Below are 12,403 nucleotides of genomic sequence, written 5' to 3' on the forward strand. Positions count from 1 at the left end.
ACTCCCCCAGCCCCCGTCCCCTCCGCAGCCATCCTCCCGTCCGCGGCACGGAGGAGCCCCCCACGCTGCTCCTGCGCTGGGGTAACCAGAACCAGCTGCCTCCGCATCGAGGAAACCTGACCCTGCGAACACAAGCCGTGGAGCAGAGAGGCGACTGGGAGAATTAACCCCCTGCAGGGTCCCCCCACATCACTGGGAACCCAGGGTCCTCACACCAGTGGGTGCCAGCTCCGGACCCACAGGAAAGATGCTTCATGTGCACGGCCCCGGGCTGGGTCTCCAGACCCCCAGGCTGGAAGCCCATCTGAGCTGCCAGCTTCATGCCCAGCCTGGGTGATGCTTCTCCCTCCTGGTGGGGGGACACTGGCCTCCCCCCGCTTCAGGGCTCTGCCAGCACACGGAGATGCCCGGAGGGACATTCCTGTTTGTCAGGGATCAAATATTCATGGCAGAGACACGGGATACAGCAAAAGGCACTTACGGAGCAGGTGTGAAGGGAGCGGAGCTGTGTCACAGCGGGGGACAGCAGAGCCACCAGCACGGCTCCCAAGGGCACAGCACCGTCCCTGACACTGTGGCACCATGGCACCGAGTCCAGGGCGAGCGATGTGCCCACGGCTCTGCTCTTGGCCAGCCAAGGAGATACAGCATTGGGGATCAGCCAGGACCTTCACTGCCACTACAGGAGATGTCTGCACAGCCGAGCCCGACCCCGGCCCCACGGCTGCTGCTGTTGGGGGAGGGGGGTCCCAGAGCACCCCCTCTGCAGGCTTCGGTGCTGCCAACCTGCCAGAAGGATTAAGGGAGCTACCCCTTAGGTATCCTGGTGCAAACTGGTCATAGTGGGAGCTGGGGTGGATTCGGCTGGACACAGACACCAGCTGCCGGCTGGTCTCTGGCCAAGGACAGCTGGAGTTTTACACTTCCCTGTGGAAAGACCGAGGAGCCTCCTCCAGCCCCAAACCTTTCCGGAGTCCACCTGGGAATGGGTGCTGCTTGTCCCTGCTCCCCAGAGTCCAGATTCCAGCAGGGTCCCAACACACCTGGCCAGGGACATGAGCCCAAAGTGTGGGTCTCAGCAGAGCCCGTCAGGTGGACAGTCTCCGTGTCACCACCAGGACCCCACGTCCTATTCCTGGCACAGACATATCCTGACCAGATCCAGGGCCAGCCAAGCACCTTGGGAAAGGTGGCCCCGCTCCATCAGCTGCACCAGCCCCTTCCCGGCTGCCCCCCACCAACAGCTGGAGCCCGTCCATTGGCTCATGCTTTTGTAGGGTGGATGATTAATCCCTTCTGCTAATTGGAGCCATGTGGTAAGAGGAGTGCAGGCAGCCCCACACTGTGGGCATGCAGGACAGCCCCAGGGCTTGCCCTGTCCCGGCGCTGGCTGGGCTGGGGGCCAGGCGTCCCACCAGTGCTTCTCCAGAAGTCCCAACATGGGCTGCTAGGCCAGGATTAATGGAGGATCCCTGGGACAAGGCTTCTGCTGCTGGAGGAGCTCTTGGGGGTGCTTCACTCAAGGAGATGCAGAACTGGCTAGAGTCTCAAGGAGGAGGAAGAGGAGGAAAGCCCCACCAGGTCAGGCACTGCAGACCAAGGTGCCCATCCCCATGTCTCGCTGCAGCGCAAGACAGCGTGGTCCTCCCTGAGCTCCCCATGTGGGCTAAACCTCCATGTCTCAGAGTTATCTTGGGCTCATGCAGGAGTCACCACGTCTCTGCCAAGCTGGGTTGTTCTGCAGCATGGTCACAGGTCAGAGGTGGGCACACGTTTCCTCACCAAGGGCTGAGGAGCTGGGTCTCCACAGCCTCAAGCCACAGACACTTTCTCTGCCTCAGTAGCTCACCAGCCTCTCCATCTGAAGCTCCCCCCTCCAGTTCCTTCTGGATACAAGCATTTCAGCTGCTGGCTCACAGCAGACTCTGGCATCCATTGCAGTTGTCCCTGCCAGCCACTGCCAAGCTGAACTAGCATGTATTTATGTGATGAGGGCTGTCTTGATTTAAAAATAGGCAGCTCTGGAGAACCACCACATCCCTTACTGTTGCAAACACTTCATGAGGCTTTAGTCCTGGTGCTTCTGTCATCAGCTGCAAGGAATTAGACCCAGCTGCTCCTTTGCCAGTCAAAGGCCACTGCACTTCCACTTCTTTGGTCCCCTTCTGATGTGCAAGGCAGGATCCACCCCACCTCAGTTTGCTCATCTACAGGGGAAGTGTCTCCACCTGCAGCCACCTCCAACGAGTCTCTGCAGAGTCAACAGAGAGAAATTGAGCTTGCAGGTTCACCTGACTTATTTTAGATACTGGCTTCAAGATGAGACAACTCCTCCTCTGTGTGCAAGTTCCTCTTCAGCGATGGAGAGGACATTGAGCCTGCGTCTCATCACCAAAGTCTGCCCACACCAGCAAGCTGAACCCCTCCCTGAAACACCATATCCAACTAACCATGAGCCATCTTCTTGCTAAAAGATGTCCTCCAGCCCCATAGAAGGTGCCTCAGCCCTGCAGCCCTTCTCTGGCCACTGTCCCCATCCTCTGCATGGGTGTGAGCCATATCCCCAGAGGAAGAGATCCCTGTGAGCTCATCAGTGCTAACACCAGGTGCAATTGGTTCCAGCACCTCCTTATGAGACCTCCCAGGGGTTCCTCATTTGTTAATTTAATCTGTGCTGATTAGATCCTTCCTTACACATGGCTGAAAAAAAGTATGGGAAGCCTCCTGAGCCCAGAAGCGGCTGGTGAGGAGTCCACCGGGAGCAGCCCCTACAGCAGCTCTGACCCCTCCATTGACAAACTCTGATCTGCACCTGCTGTTTCTTCATTAGGATGTCAAGTGTCACCCTCACCTTGGGCAAGGGTCTTCAGGAGGGGCTGGGGGCCATTCCCATCACAGCCTCACCCTGCTCTGTCCTCAGGTGCCAATGGCGAGTGGTGCCTCACGCCGTCCCCTCCTGGCTCCCCGGGGACGCCCCACGACAGCTGCAGCATCGCCCCACTGACGCCCTCCCAGTCACTGGTAAGACCATTGTTGTGTCCCCTGGGACTGCCAGGATCCCGCTCCCTCACTGTTGTCCCCTCCTTGACACTTGTCACCCCCCAGTGCTTCCCCTCCTGGTCTGGTTGCCATCCCCACCGCACACCCCAGTGTCAGCTGAAGGATGGGTTAGTCTATCACCAGGGCTCAAATATTCCCCTTAGCTGGGGGATTTGTGGGATGGAGGTTTTTCCAGCGCAGGGGGCTAGCAGGAGGTAGGAGAGGAGCTGGAGGAAACACCAGTATAAGTTGAACTCTTTGCAAAGATCCCAGTCTTGCTCCCACCTGGACATCCCAGGGGACTGCCCGGTGTGGGGCAGGCAGGCAGGGAGCCTGCCGGAGCCCCTTCCTCCCCCGTGTTTGCTGTCCTTGCAGCTCCCTGAACATGCACATTTCTGAGACAACCACTTCATCCATGCTAATCGCCGGCTTTTTTTCGCAGCTAGCTAATGTCTGCACTTATCAAATCGGGATACGTTAAAAGTTAATGAGGGCTTTTAGCTTTCCGTGTCTGCCCTGCGCACTGGGAGGCTGCGGCAGGTGGGGGCGGCGGCGTGGGGCAGCGACAGGGGCGCAGGGCTCGCTGAACATTAGCAGAGTTTTTGTGGCTCCTTCATCACTGCTGCTCCCCACCACGTCCATCCATGTGCCTTCACGGAGGCCCATCAGGAGGAGAGGGACAGGGACTCAAAGGCAGGACCAGAAAAGCATCAGCTGTAGGAGGTAGCAGCGGGAAACCCTTAAAGTAACTCGGGCTAAGAAGGTTTTTGGTTGGGTCACCCTTGGGGACACCTGGGATGAGGTCCCTTGGACCAAGATGGGGAGCAGGGAAGGTTTTGGGGATTCTCAGCTATAATTTGCCAGGGTTCAAGTGTGGAGAGCTCAGCACTACCCCAACCCAGGAAGAAACAGAGACTCCCCCTCACCACCTCAGGCAGCCCTTGTGGCCAGAGGCTGCAGGCATCCATCCCTCTCCGGGGCTGCCCGAACCCCCTTGTGCCATGTGCCTGTCTTTGGGAACTGCAACAGGGACCTCCCAGAGCCTGACAGCAGCAGTCCTTCTTCTCGGTGATTTGGGGCTGTGTAAGAGAAGGAATTGCAGTGTGGTCAGCATCACTGCAGAGGAAGCCTCAGCATTGCTGCGTCTCTTCCCCAGGTGGAAATCACAGGGCCTTCAGGCCTGATCCGGGAAAAATTAATCCCTTCACAGGCTTTTTTTTACCCCTTTTCTGGAAGCAGCCATCCCTGCTTCGATGCTGGCCCTCAGGACAGAACCTATCCCTAACAGCTGCCCTTGTGTTTCAGAGGAGTGAGGCTCGCTCCCAGCAAACTGCCTCCTTTGCCGTGGTGGTGGCCATCGACTTCGGCACCACCTCCAGCGGCTACGCCTTCAGCTTCTCCAGCGACCCCGAGGTCATCCACATGATGAGGTGAGGAGAAGGCAGAGGCCCAAGAGCTGCTCCTAGGGCTCACCTTGGTGCAAAAGCGCTTGAGGTTGTGCCCACATAAATAAATGAAATGGGACAGGACCCATTCTCTGGCCTTGAGGTTCACAGGCTGCTGCCGGCTCCTGTTTGCAGGAGATGGGAAGGAGGGGACCCAGGGGTGGCCAACCAGAAGACCCCCACCAACCTCCTGCTGACACCGGAGGGCGTCTTCCACAGTTTTGGCTACGAGGCCCGGGATTACTACCACGACCTGGATCCTAAAGAAGCCCGCGACTGGCTCTACTTTGAGAAGTTTAAGATGAAGATTCACAGCACCAGTGTAAGTCCCTGCTCCTGTCCTGACATCCCCAGAGGGTTCATGGGGACCCTGGCCAGGTTGGGCTTGAGCTGAGCTGGCCCCAGGGATTTATCCCACTTTGGAGGAGGCAAAGAGAGGGGTTCTCTGGGGGAGCAGAAGTCTGGGATGGCAGGAGAGGGGCTACAAGCAAAAGCTCTCATCACCAGCATCCCAACCAAGAGCACCCAGCTCCCTGTTTGCTTTACACACGCTTCACACATAGCAAAGTTTGCCCTTTGCAGGAGGGAAAATTTTTGGTTCCCCCCATCCAAGCTGCTTCGGGGTAGGTAGATGTGGCTCCAGAGCAGCACTTCAAGTGCCTGTGCCCCAGACAGTCCCTTTGGCATGGGAGGATGAGCATCCTACCTGAGGCTTGTCAGTGGAGCTGGGATGGGATGCTGGCAACATCCCAGCACCCTGCGTGATCCGTTTGCTGTGGCTGCTCATCCTGGCAGGACCTCACCATGCAAACTGAGCTAGAAGCCGTCAACGGGAAGAAAATGCAAGCCCTGGAGGTGTTTGCCCATGCGCTCCGCTTCTTCAAGCAGCTCGCCGTGCAGGTAGGGCCGATGTGGATGTAGGGCACCATCCTGGGTCTCCCCACACCATCACACAACCCTTCTCTCCCTCCCCAAATGGACTACAAGTCATGCATGTTGTCCTCTCCCTGTGTTGCCTCCTGGCACTTCACCAAGAGCCCCAATGCTCTGGCTGGGGAGGGATCTGGGGAGGGATCACCTGCTGCTTCTTGCCTGGCAGGAGCTGGAGTGCCAGTGCCCATCCCTGCCGGAGAGAGATGCCATCCGCTGGGTGATCACCGTGCCTGCCATCTGGAAGCAGCCAGCCAAGCAGTTCATGCGGGAGGCTGCCTACAAGGTGAGGGGGGTCCTGGGCTGGCTGTTGTCCCCTCACAAGAGGGTCTCCAGGGGTCACATCCTTCTCCCCCTCTCCCTGTGGGTCCTGCTCACATAGCAAAGGGTCTCTGGCTTGCCCTGGTAGCCCAAGGAATAGGAGCTGGACTCTGGCTACCGGGCATGGGCTGGCTTTGAAACCTGGTATTGTTGGGGTGGGAGGATTTCAGAGCTGGGTGTGCAGCAAGGGGGAGACTTGGGGATGGGGACATGTGCTCCCCCAGGGAAGGGGGTGCCCCTTGGGTGCTTGGTGCCACCGCTGGGTCCCTGGGATGGGCAGGAGCTAACCCACCCCTAAAGCAAGGGTGGTGCACCACCATAGTACGTAGGGCTGTGCAAGTCGTAGTGCCTGTACGGGCAAAAGCCACGCACAAAGGCCGGGGATGGGAAAGCTCTGCCGGAGCACAGCCATGAGGCCATGGCATGTAAGAACACCCCGGTGCCCTGGCACCTTCTCTGCCCTGACACCCCATCCTCCCCACAGGCCGGTCTGGTGTCCCCAGAGAACCCGGAGCAGCTGCTGATCGCGCTGGAGCCCGAAGCCGCCTCCATTTATTGCAGGAAGCTTCGCCTCCACCAGCTGATCGACCTGAGCTGCAAACCCTCGGCCAACGGGCTGGCACCGGACCACTCCATCGACTCCAGCTTTCGCCAGGGTGAGTGGGTGCGGGGGATGGGGACCTCCCAGATGGGCAATGGCAGAGGGTCCTGCAGGATGTGGGGGCTGCTCCCCTTGGCCTCAGACACCCCATCTCCCCACCTCCCCTTTCCTCCAGCCCGGCCCATCCATATGGGCCAAGCCTTCCCAATCCCACACCAACCTCCCCGCTCCGTGCCATAACCTGCACCCCAGGACAGGGAGAGGATCCACCTGCTGCTCTGGGGCTGACCGAGACCCTCCACTGAGCTGCCTGCGAGGATGCTCCCCCCATGCATGAGAGCCCAAGCACCCCCTCTGCTCCAGCCTCAGAGCTGGGACTTTACTGGGGCAGAACTGGTTTGCCCAGCTGGGACTAAGCCCTGGAGCTGGGACCTGCTGGTGTCTGCAGCCCTTGTCCTGTGCTTGGCTGGAGAGCTGGGGCTGCGCCCGGATTTACGGAGGGGCTTGAGCTACATCCCCAGGGCTAAAGCTAATGAAATTAATCTGCTGTGTCCATCTCGGCATGACGAAAATAGGCTGGGATAACCCCACCTTCTCCAAACAGCTCCCTGCCCTTCCGGGCTGCTTTGATGTCCCCTGCCCCGGGACAGGGGGAGCAGAGGAAGCCCCACCCGGGCTGGGGGGAACAGGGGAAGAGGCGGCATCGCCCAGGGACACCTCTGAGCCCAGGGGCACTGCAGGGGCCGGGCACCATGAGGTGGGATCCCGAGCAGAGCAGCAGTGGAGTCCACGGTGGACCTGGGACCATGTCGGGTGTCCCAGCTGGAGGGAGCGGGTAACCAGTGCTCCCAGTGCAGCCCCAGCAGACACCCCCACCACAGCATTCCCCACCCAATGAGGGAGGGGATCCCAGGGATGCTCCCAGCCTGACGCCAGCCCCTCTGCTCTCTCCCGCAGCCCGAGAGCAGCTCCGGCGATCCCGCCACAGCCGCACCTTCCTGGTGGAGCCGGGAATGGGGGAGCTCTGGTCAGAAATGCAGGCAGGTAGGAGGGGTGATGGGCAGTGCCCCCCTGCCCCAGTGGACACAGCCCCCCCAGCAAGGATTCACTTGGGGGAGATGGACAAGCAGGAGTCCCCACTGATGTTGCCTGGCCCCTGGGGTCACCCTGGGCAAGGAGATGGGGGCTGGACATCCCCTCCATAGCAGAGCCCCCCAGAGAGCCCAAGCATGGCCCTGCCAGCCCCAGGGGAGGGTCTTGCCGTGGGGGTGACGTGGCTCCGGTCTGTCACTTGGTCTTGACCCCCCCAGACTATGCCAGTGAGGGCAGGGTCTGTCTGCCACCTTCCTGTCCTGTCATCTGGTTCACTCCAAGCAAACACCACCACATCCCCCTCCTGCCTTCCAAAACTTCTTCAGCTGGTGGTTTTTTTGGGGTGGGTGGAAAAAAAAACAACAAGCCAAACCCCACATTTTGGTTAAAGCTGCATTTTTCCCCAAGGAAAGTGCAGCCCAGGGGCTGTTGTCACAGCGGCTGCTCCAAGCCCACAGGGTGGGTGTCCCAGGGGGTCAGCCCCGGCGTGGTGCTGCGGGGCCGGGGGACCCCTACCCACGCAGTGGGTAAGGGGGTACCCGGGCCCCCGACTCGGCCCCTGTCCTTGCCCGCAGGTGACCGCTACATCGTGGCAGACTGCGGCGGTGGCACGGTGGACCTCACCGTGCACCAGATCGAGAAACCCCAGGGGACACTGAAGGAGCTGTACAAAGCCTCGGGTGAGCTGAGGGCCCCCAGCCCCATCCCCGCAGCGACCCCCTTCCGGGCGAGGGCCCCCTCTTCCTGTCTGTCGTGTCCGGGGCTGTGGCACCACCTGGTGACAGCAGGGAGCAGGGCAGGGGGTGGAGGGAGCCGGCTGGGAAGGAGGGGGAGCTGGGGGTGACAAGGTGGGATGGGGTGCTGGGCTGAGGGGTGACAAGGTGGGACAGGGGTGATGGTGGGACAGGGGTGCTGGGCTGAGGGGTGACAAGGTGGGACAGGGGTGCTGGGCTGAGGGGTGATCGGCTCCCATCCACATCCCCCCACCCTGATCCCCCTGCAGAAGAGCAACAGTGGGGCTGGGGGCCACCGTCTTGCACAGAAAAGTGCCCCAGGCTCTCCTAGGTGATGGGGGGGGAGGCATCTGGGGACATGGTGATGGGGGACATGGGGACATGTATGCCAGGGGGATGCTGCCTGACCCAGCCCCCCGGTGCCCAGGAGGTCCCTATGGTGCTGTGGGGGTGGACCTGGCCTTTGAGAAGCTGCTGTGCCACATTTTCGGGGAGGATTACATCGCCACCTTCAAGGCCAAGCACCCTGCCGCCTGGGTGGACCTCACCATGGCCTTCGAAGCCCGCAAGCGGGCAGCAGCCCCATCCCGTGCCAGCCCCCTCAACATCTCCCTGCCCTTCTCCTTCATCGACTTCTACCGCAAGTACCGGGGCCAGAACGTGGTGACAGCCCTCAAGAAGAGCAAGTAAGACCCCAGCTCTGGGGGGATAACAGGGCTTGGGGACCCCTGGGGAGCATGTGGCCCTGGAGGGACCTAAACTGGAAGGGGGAGAGGGCAGGTGGGGTGCTCTGCTCCTGGGTCTGCTGGGCTGGAGGATCCTCAGGGGAGGAGCAGCGGGGAGCCTTTGACAAGAGACAGCCATGGACCCTCTCTGCCCCCTCCAGCGTCAATTTTGTGAAGTGGTCATCCCAAGGGATGCTGCGGATGTCCTCGGAGGCCATGAGTGAGCTCTTCCAGCCCACCATCAGCCAGATCATCAAACACATTGGTAGGTTCTGGGGCCAGAGACCCTGCATCTCGCTGCGGGTGGGACACCCCCTTTCCCCAGGGCCCTCGCACGCTGCTGTGGCACCCCCAGCCATGCCCAGTGACCACCCTTGCCAGGGCAGGGGTAGAAGATCATGGGCGGCCCCCAGCCTTGCCCAATGCCCCTCTTTCTCTCCCCAGATGACCTCCTGAAGAAGCCAGAGGTTCAAGGTATCAAGTTCCTCTTCCTGGTGGGGGGCTTTGCAGAGTCGGCCATGCTGCAGCACGCCGTCCAGGCGGCCTTCGGCCACACCTGCCGCATCATCATCCCCCAAGATGTGGGCCTGACCATCCTCAAAGGGGCCGTGCTCTTTGGCCTCGACCCCACCATCGTACGCGTCCGCCGCTCCCCCCTGACCTACGGCGTGGGGGTGCTCAACAAGTTTGTGGAGGGCAAGCACCCGCGGGAGAAGCTGCTGGTGAAGGAGGGCAAGAACTGGTGCACTGACATCTTCGAGAAGTTCGTCTCCGTGGACCAGTCTGTGGCACTGGGGGAGGTGGTCCAGCGCAGCTACTGCCCGGCCCGCCCGGGCCAGCGCAAGACCATCATCAACATCTACTGCTGTGCCACCGACGACGTGGTCTACATCACCGACCCCGGCGTGCGGAAGTGTGGCACCATCAGCCTGGAGCTGGAGGCGCTGGGTGACGCCTGCAGCCGCCGGGAGATCCGTGCCAGCATGCAGTTCGGGGACACGGAGATCAAGGTCACCGCCATGGACATGAGCACCACCAAGACGGTCCGAGCCACCATCGATTTCCTCTCCAACTGAGCACCCCCCTCTCCAAGGGGCTATGTGGGGAGGGATGGGGACCTCGGGACCCTGCCGCCTGCTCCAGATCCCTACCAGCACCCGCTTTGGGCTGCGTGGGTGCGAGGAGCTGGGCAGAGGGAACAAGCAGCCCACTGCAACCACGCTTCTCATGAGACACCCCAAAGATGCTGCCGGGCAGTGCTGCACCGGGACCTGCACCTCCCACAGAAATGGGTCGGGGTCTGACTCTCAGAAAGGGTGACTGCACACCCGGCACCCATGGGTGGGACAGGGCCAGCACCGCCCCGGCCAAGCTGGGACCAGGGCCTCAGGCTGCCCCCCCGCATGTGGGTAAGGCAAGTGACAGAGCCCGCAGCACCCCCGGCTCCCAAAAATACCAAAGCACACGCTTTCTGTAAACCCACATTTCTATTTTTTACATATATTGCACGTCGCCCTCGCAGCTGGCATCCCCCGAGCAGCAGAGCTTGACGCGGCCAGCACAGCCCAGCGAGGACGGGGACAGTGGCACAAGAGGAGGGGGGACCTCACCTTCTCCTGGACCCCTTTTAACTAGAGGTCGTGGCACTCTGCAGCACGAAGCCCCTCACCCCAAAGGGCCTAGATGGGTTTATCCATGTCCACAGGGCCAGGCTCACACAGCCCCCTGAACCCCGGGGTGCACACCTAAATAGATATGACACCTCCTGGAGCCTCTGAACTAGCACAGTGAAGGGCTGGCCTCGTAGCCCTCAGGGTGTCCCCTGTGCCCCCAGGGTGTCCCCGTCTGCCCGGGGAGTGTCCAATCCACCCTGTTCTCCAATGTGGGTTTTATTTAATCAGGTTGCAGCCACCAGCTCCAATGCTCCTGGGGGGGCTTTAATGGGGGCGGACTGAGCTCCAGCCCCCTCTCAGCTGAAGATCATTATTTACCTCTACAGATCTCTGTACTTAAAAAACCCCACACATACACACAGACATGTACATATATATATCTATATATTTTTATATATATATATAGGCACATAAAGCCTCCCGTTGCTTTCAAAACTGAGCCACTTCTCCTGGTCCTTGTACCATGAGTCTTACCTGGAGGGGGGGGGAGAGAGAGGAAAAAAAAAAAAAAGGAAAACCCGACTAAGGCAATGGCTGCGACATGAGGAGGTGGATGGGGATGGGCACCGCCACAGGGACACAGGCACTAGCCCCAGAGCCACCCAGTACCCGGCTTCCCAGCCTCCCTCACCCCGCTGGATCCTGCCCTGGCCCATGGCCCAGCTCAGCTCCAAATTCCAGGAGGCAATATTTCACCCCAGGGGGGCTCAGCTGGGGCTCCGCCATCCCCAAATGCCACCTCTCCCAGGGAGGATGGGGGAGAAAAGCGAGGGGGAAGAAGCAGCAGCAGCTGGAGGCAGCAAGTGGGATCCCTCCCTGAGGCTTCGGACAGAGATGCTCCAGCATTTGGGGAGCCCCTCCCGCACTTCGGGGACCCCCCCAACCCCACAGTGGGGAGGGCAGACGTGCTGCTGTGGCGATGGCAGCTGGGGAGGGGGGGGAAACAGCAGCTCACCCCCAGCTCCGTGGTGGCCACAGAGCTGCAGCCCTCAGGGTTGGGGGGGCAGGGGAGGTGGGGTGGGTTGGGTGGGTTTCTTCTTTTTAAAATTTGAGCTTCGTCCTCGGGAGCCACGCAGGCAGCAGTGGAGGGCAGGGGGGGCTAGTCAAAGCCGTGCCAGTCGCTCTGCTCCGAGTCGTACTCCAGCTCCGCGCCGATGCAGCGCACCCCGTCCAGGAGCATCGGCGTGCCGTGGTGCCGGTCTGCAGGAAAGGAAGGGACAGTGGGGATGAGGACAGAGACAGGGTGCAGCCACCTATGGCCTCAGGCTGGCCTGGCAGGGGGGCTTGCTTCACCTTTTTGAGCACTCTTTTAGGGGTGGCTCACAGCCCAGGAGGCTTGCTTCACCTTTTTGAGCACCCTTTTTGGGGTGGCTCACAGGTTCTCTCACCCACAGTCCCCGCACAAGGGATGCCAGCACCCAGGGGGGTGGGAGATGCTGGGATGCTGCGCCCTGTCCTCAGATCACCACCTTGGGGAAGGTGCTCAGCTCCCAGTGTGCCCAGGCTCGGGCGCTGCAGTGCATGGGGCACTGGGGGACAGGCTGGGACACAGGGTGAGGACACAGCAAGGGGGATACCAAGGAACAAACCAGCAGCCCCACAGACCCCAGGACCAGCCATGTGGAAAATGCTGGTGAGAGCAGGCACCGCATCACACAAAGCGGAAGCAGCTGAGCTACGGAAACACTGCTCTAATTAGCAAACCCAAATTAAACAGCAAGGTGGGGGAGGGAGAAAAAAATTAAAATTAAAGAGTGCTGTGCTGCCAAACAAGCAGCGGTGTTTGGAAGAGTGGAGAACCCCAGTGGGCTTGACCACAGCCCCCAGGCTGGGATTAGGGTGA

At 60.6% G+C, this 12,403-nt stretch overlaps 1 protein-coding gene across 1 annotated transcript in view; it reads left to right on the top strand.

Annotated features, from left to right (window-relative positions):
- Window positions 1-9,963, top strand: part of HSPA12B (heat shock protein family A (Hsp70) member 12B) — a 13,504-nt gene extending 3,541 nt beyond the window's left edge. The window contains exons 3-13 of the mRNA XM_014936065.1: window positions 2,921-3,021; window positions 4,345-4,469; window positions 4,620-4,806; window positions 5,280-5,384; window positions 5,584-5,700; window positions 6,220-6,391; window positions 7,294-7,380; window positions 8,004-8,108; window positions 8,590-8,848; window positions 9,049-9,152; window positions 9,332-9,963. Of these exons, the coding sequence (XP_014791551.1) occupies window positions 2,921-3,021; window positions 4,345-4,469; window positions 4,620-4,806; window positions 5,280-5,384; window positions 5,584-5,700; window positions 6,220-6,391; window positions 7,294-7,380; window positions 8,004-8,108; window positions 8,590-8,848; window positions 9,049-9,152; window positions 9,332-9,963 (1,994 nt within the window). The remainder of the gene's footprint in view (window positions 1-2,920; window positions 3,022-4,344; window positions 4,470-4,619; window positions 4,807-5,279; window positions 5,385-5,583; window positions 5,701-6,219; window positions 6,392-7,293; window positions 7,381-8,003; window positions 8,109-8,589; window positions 8,849-9,048; window positions 9,153-9,331) is intronic.
- The last annotated feature ends 2,440 nt before the right edge of the window (window positions 9,964-12,403 follow it).

This window comes from Calidris pugnax, unplaced genomic scaffold (assembly GCF_001431845.1).
Source record: "Calidris pugnax isolate Ruff unplaced genomic scaffold, ASM143184v1 scaffold14, whole genome shotgun sequence".
Classification (NCBI taxonomy): Eukaryota; Metazoa; Chordata; class Aves; order Charadriiformes; family Scolopacidae; genus Calidris; species Calidris pugnax.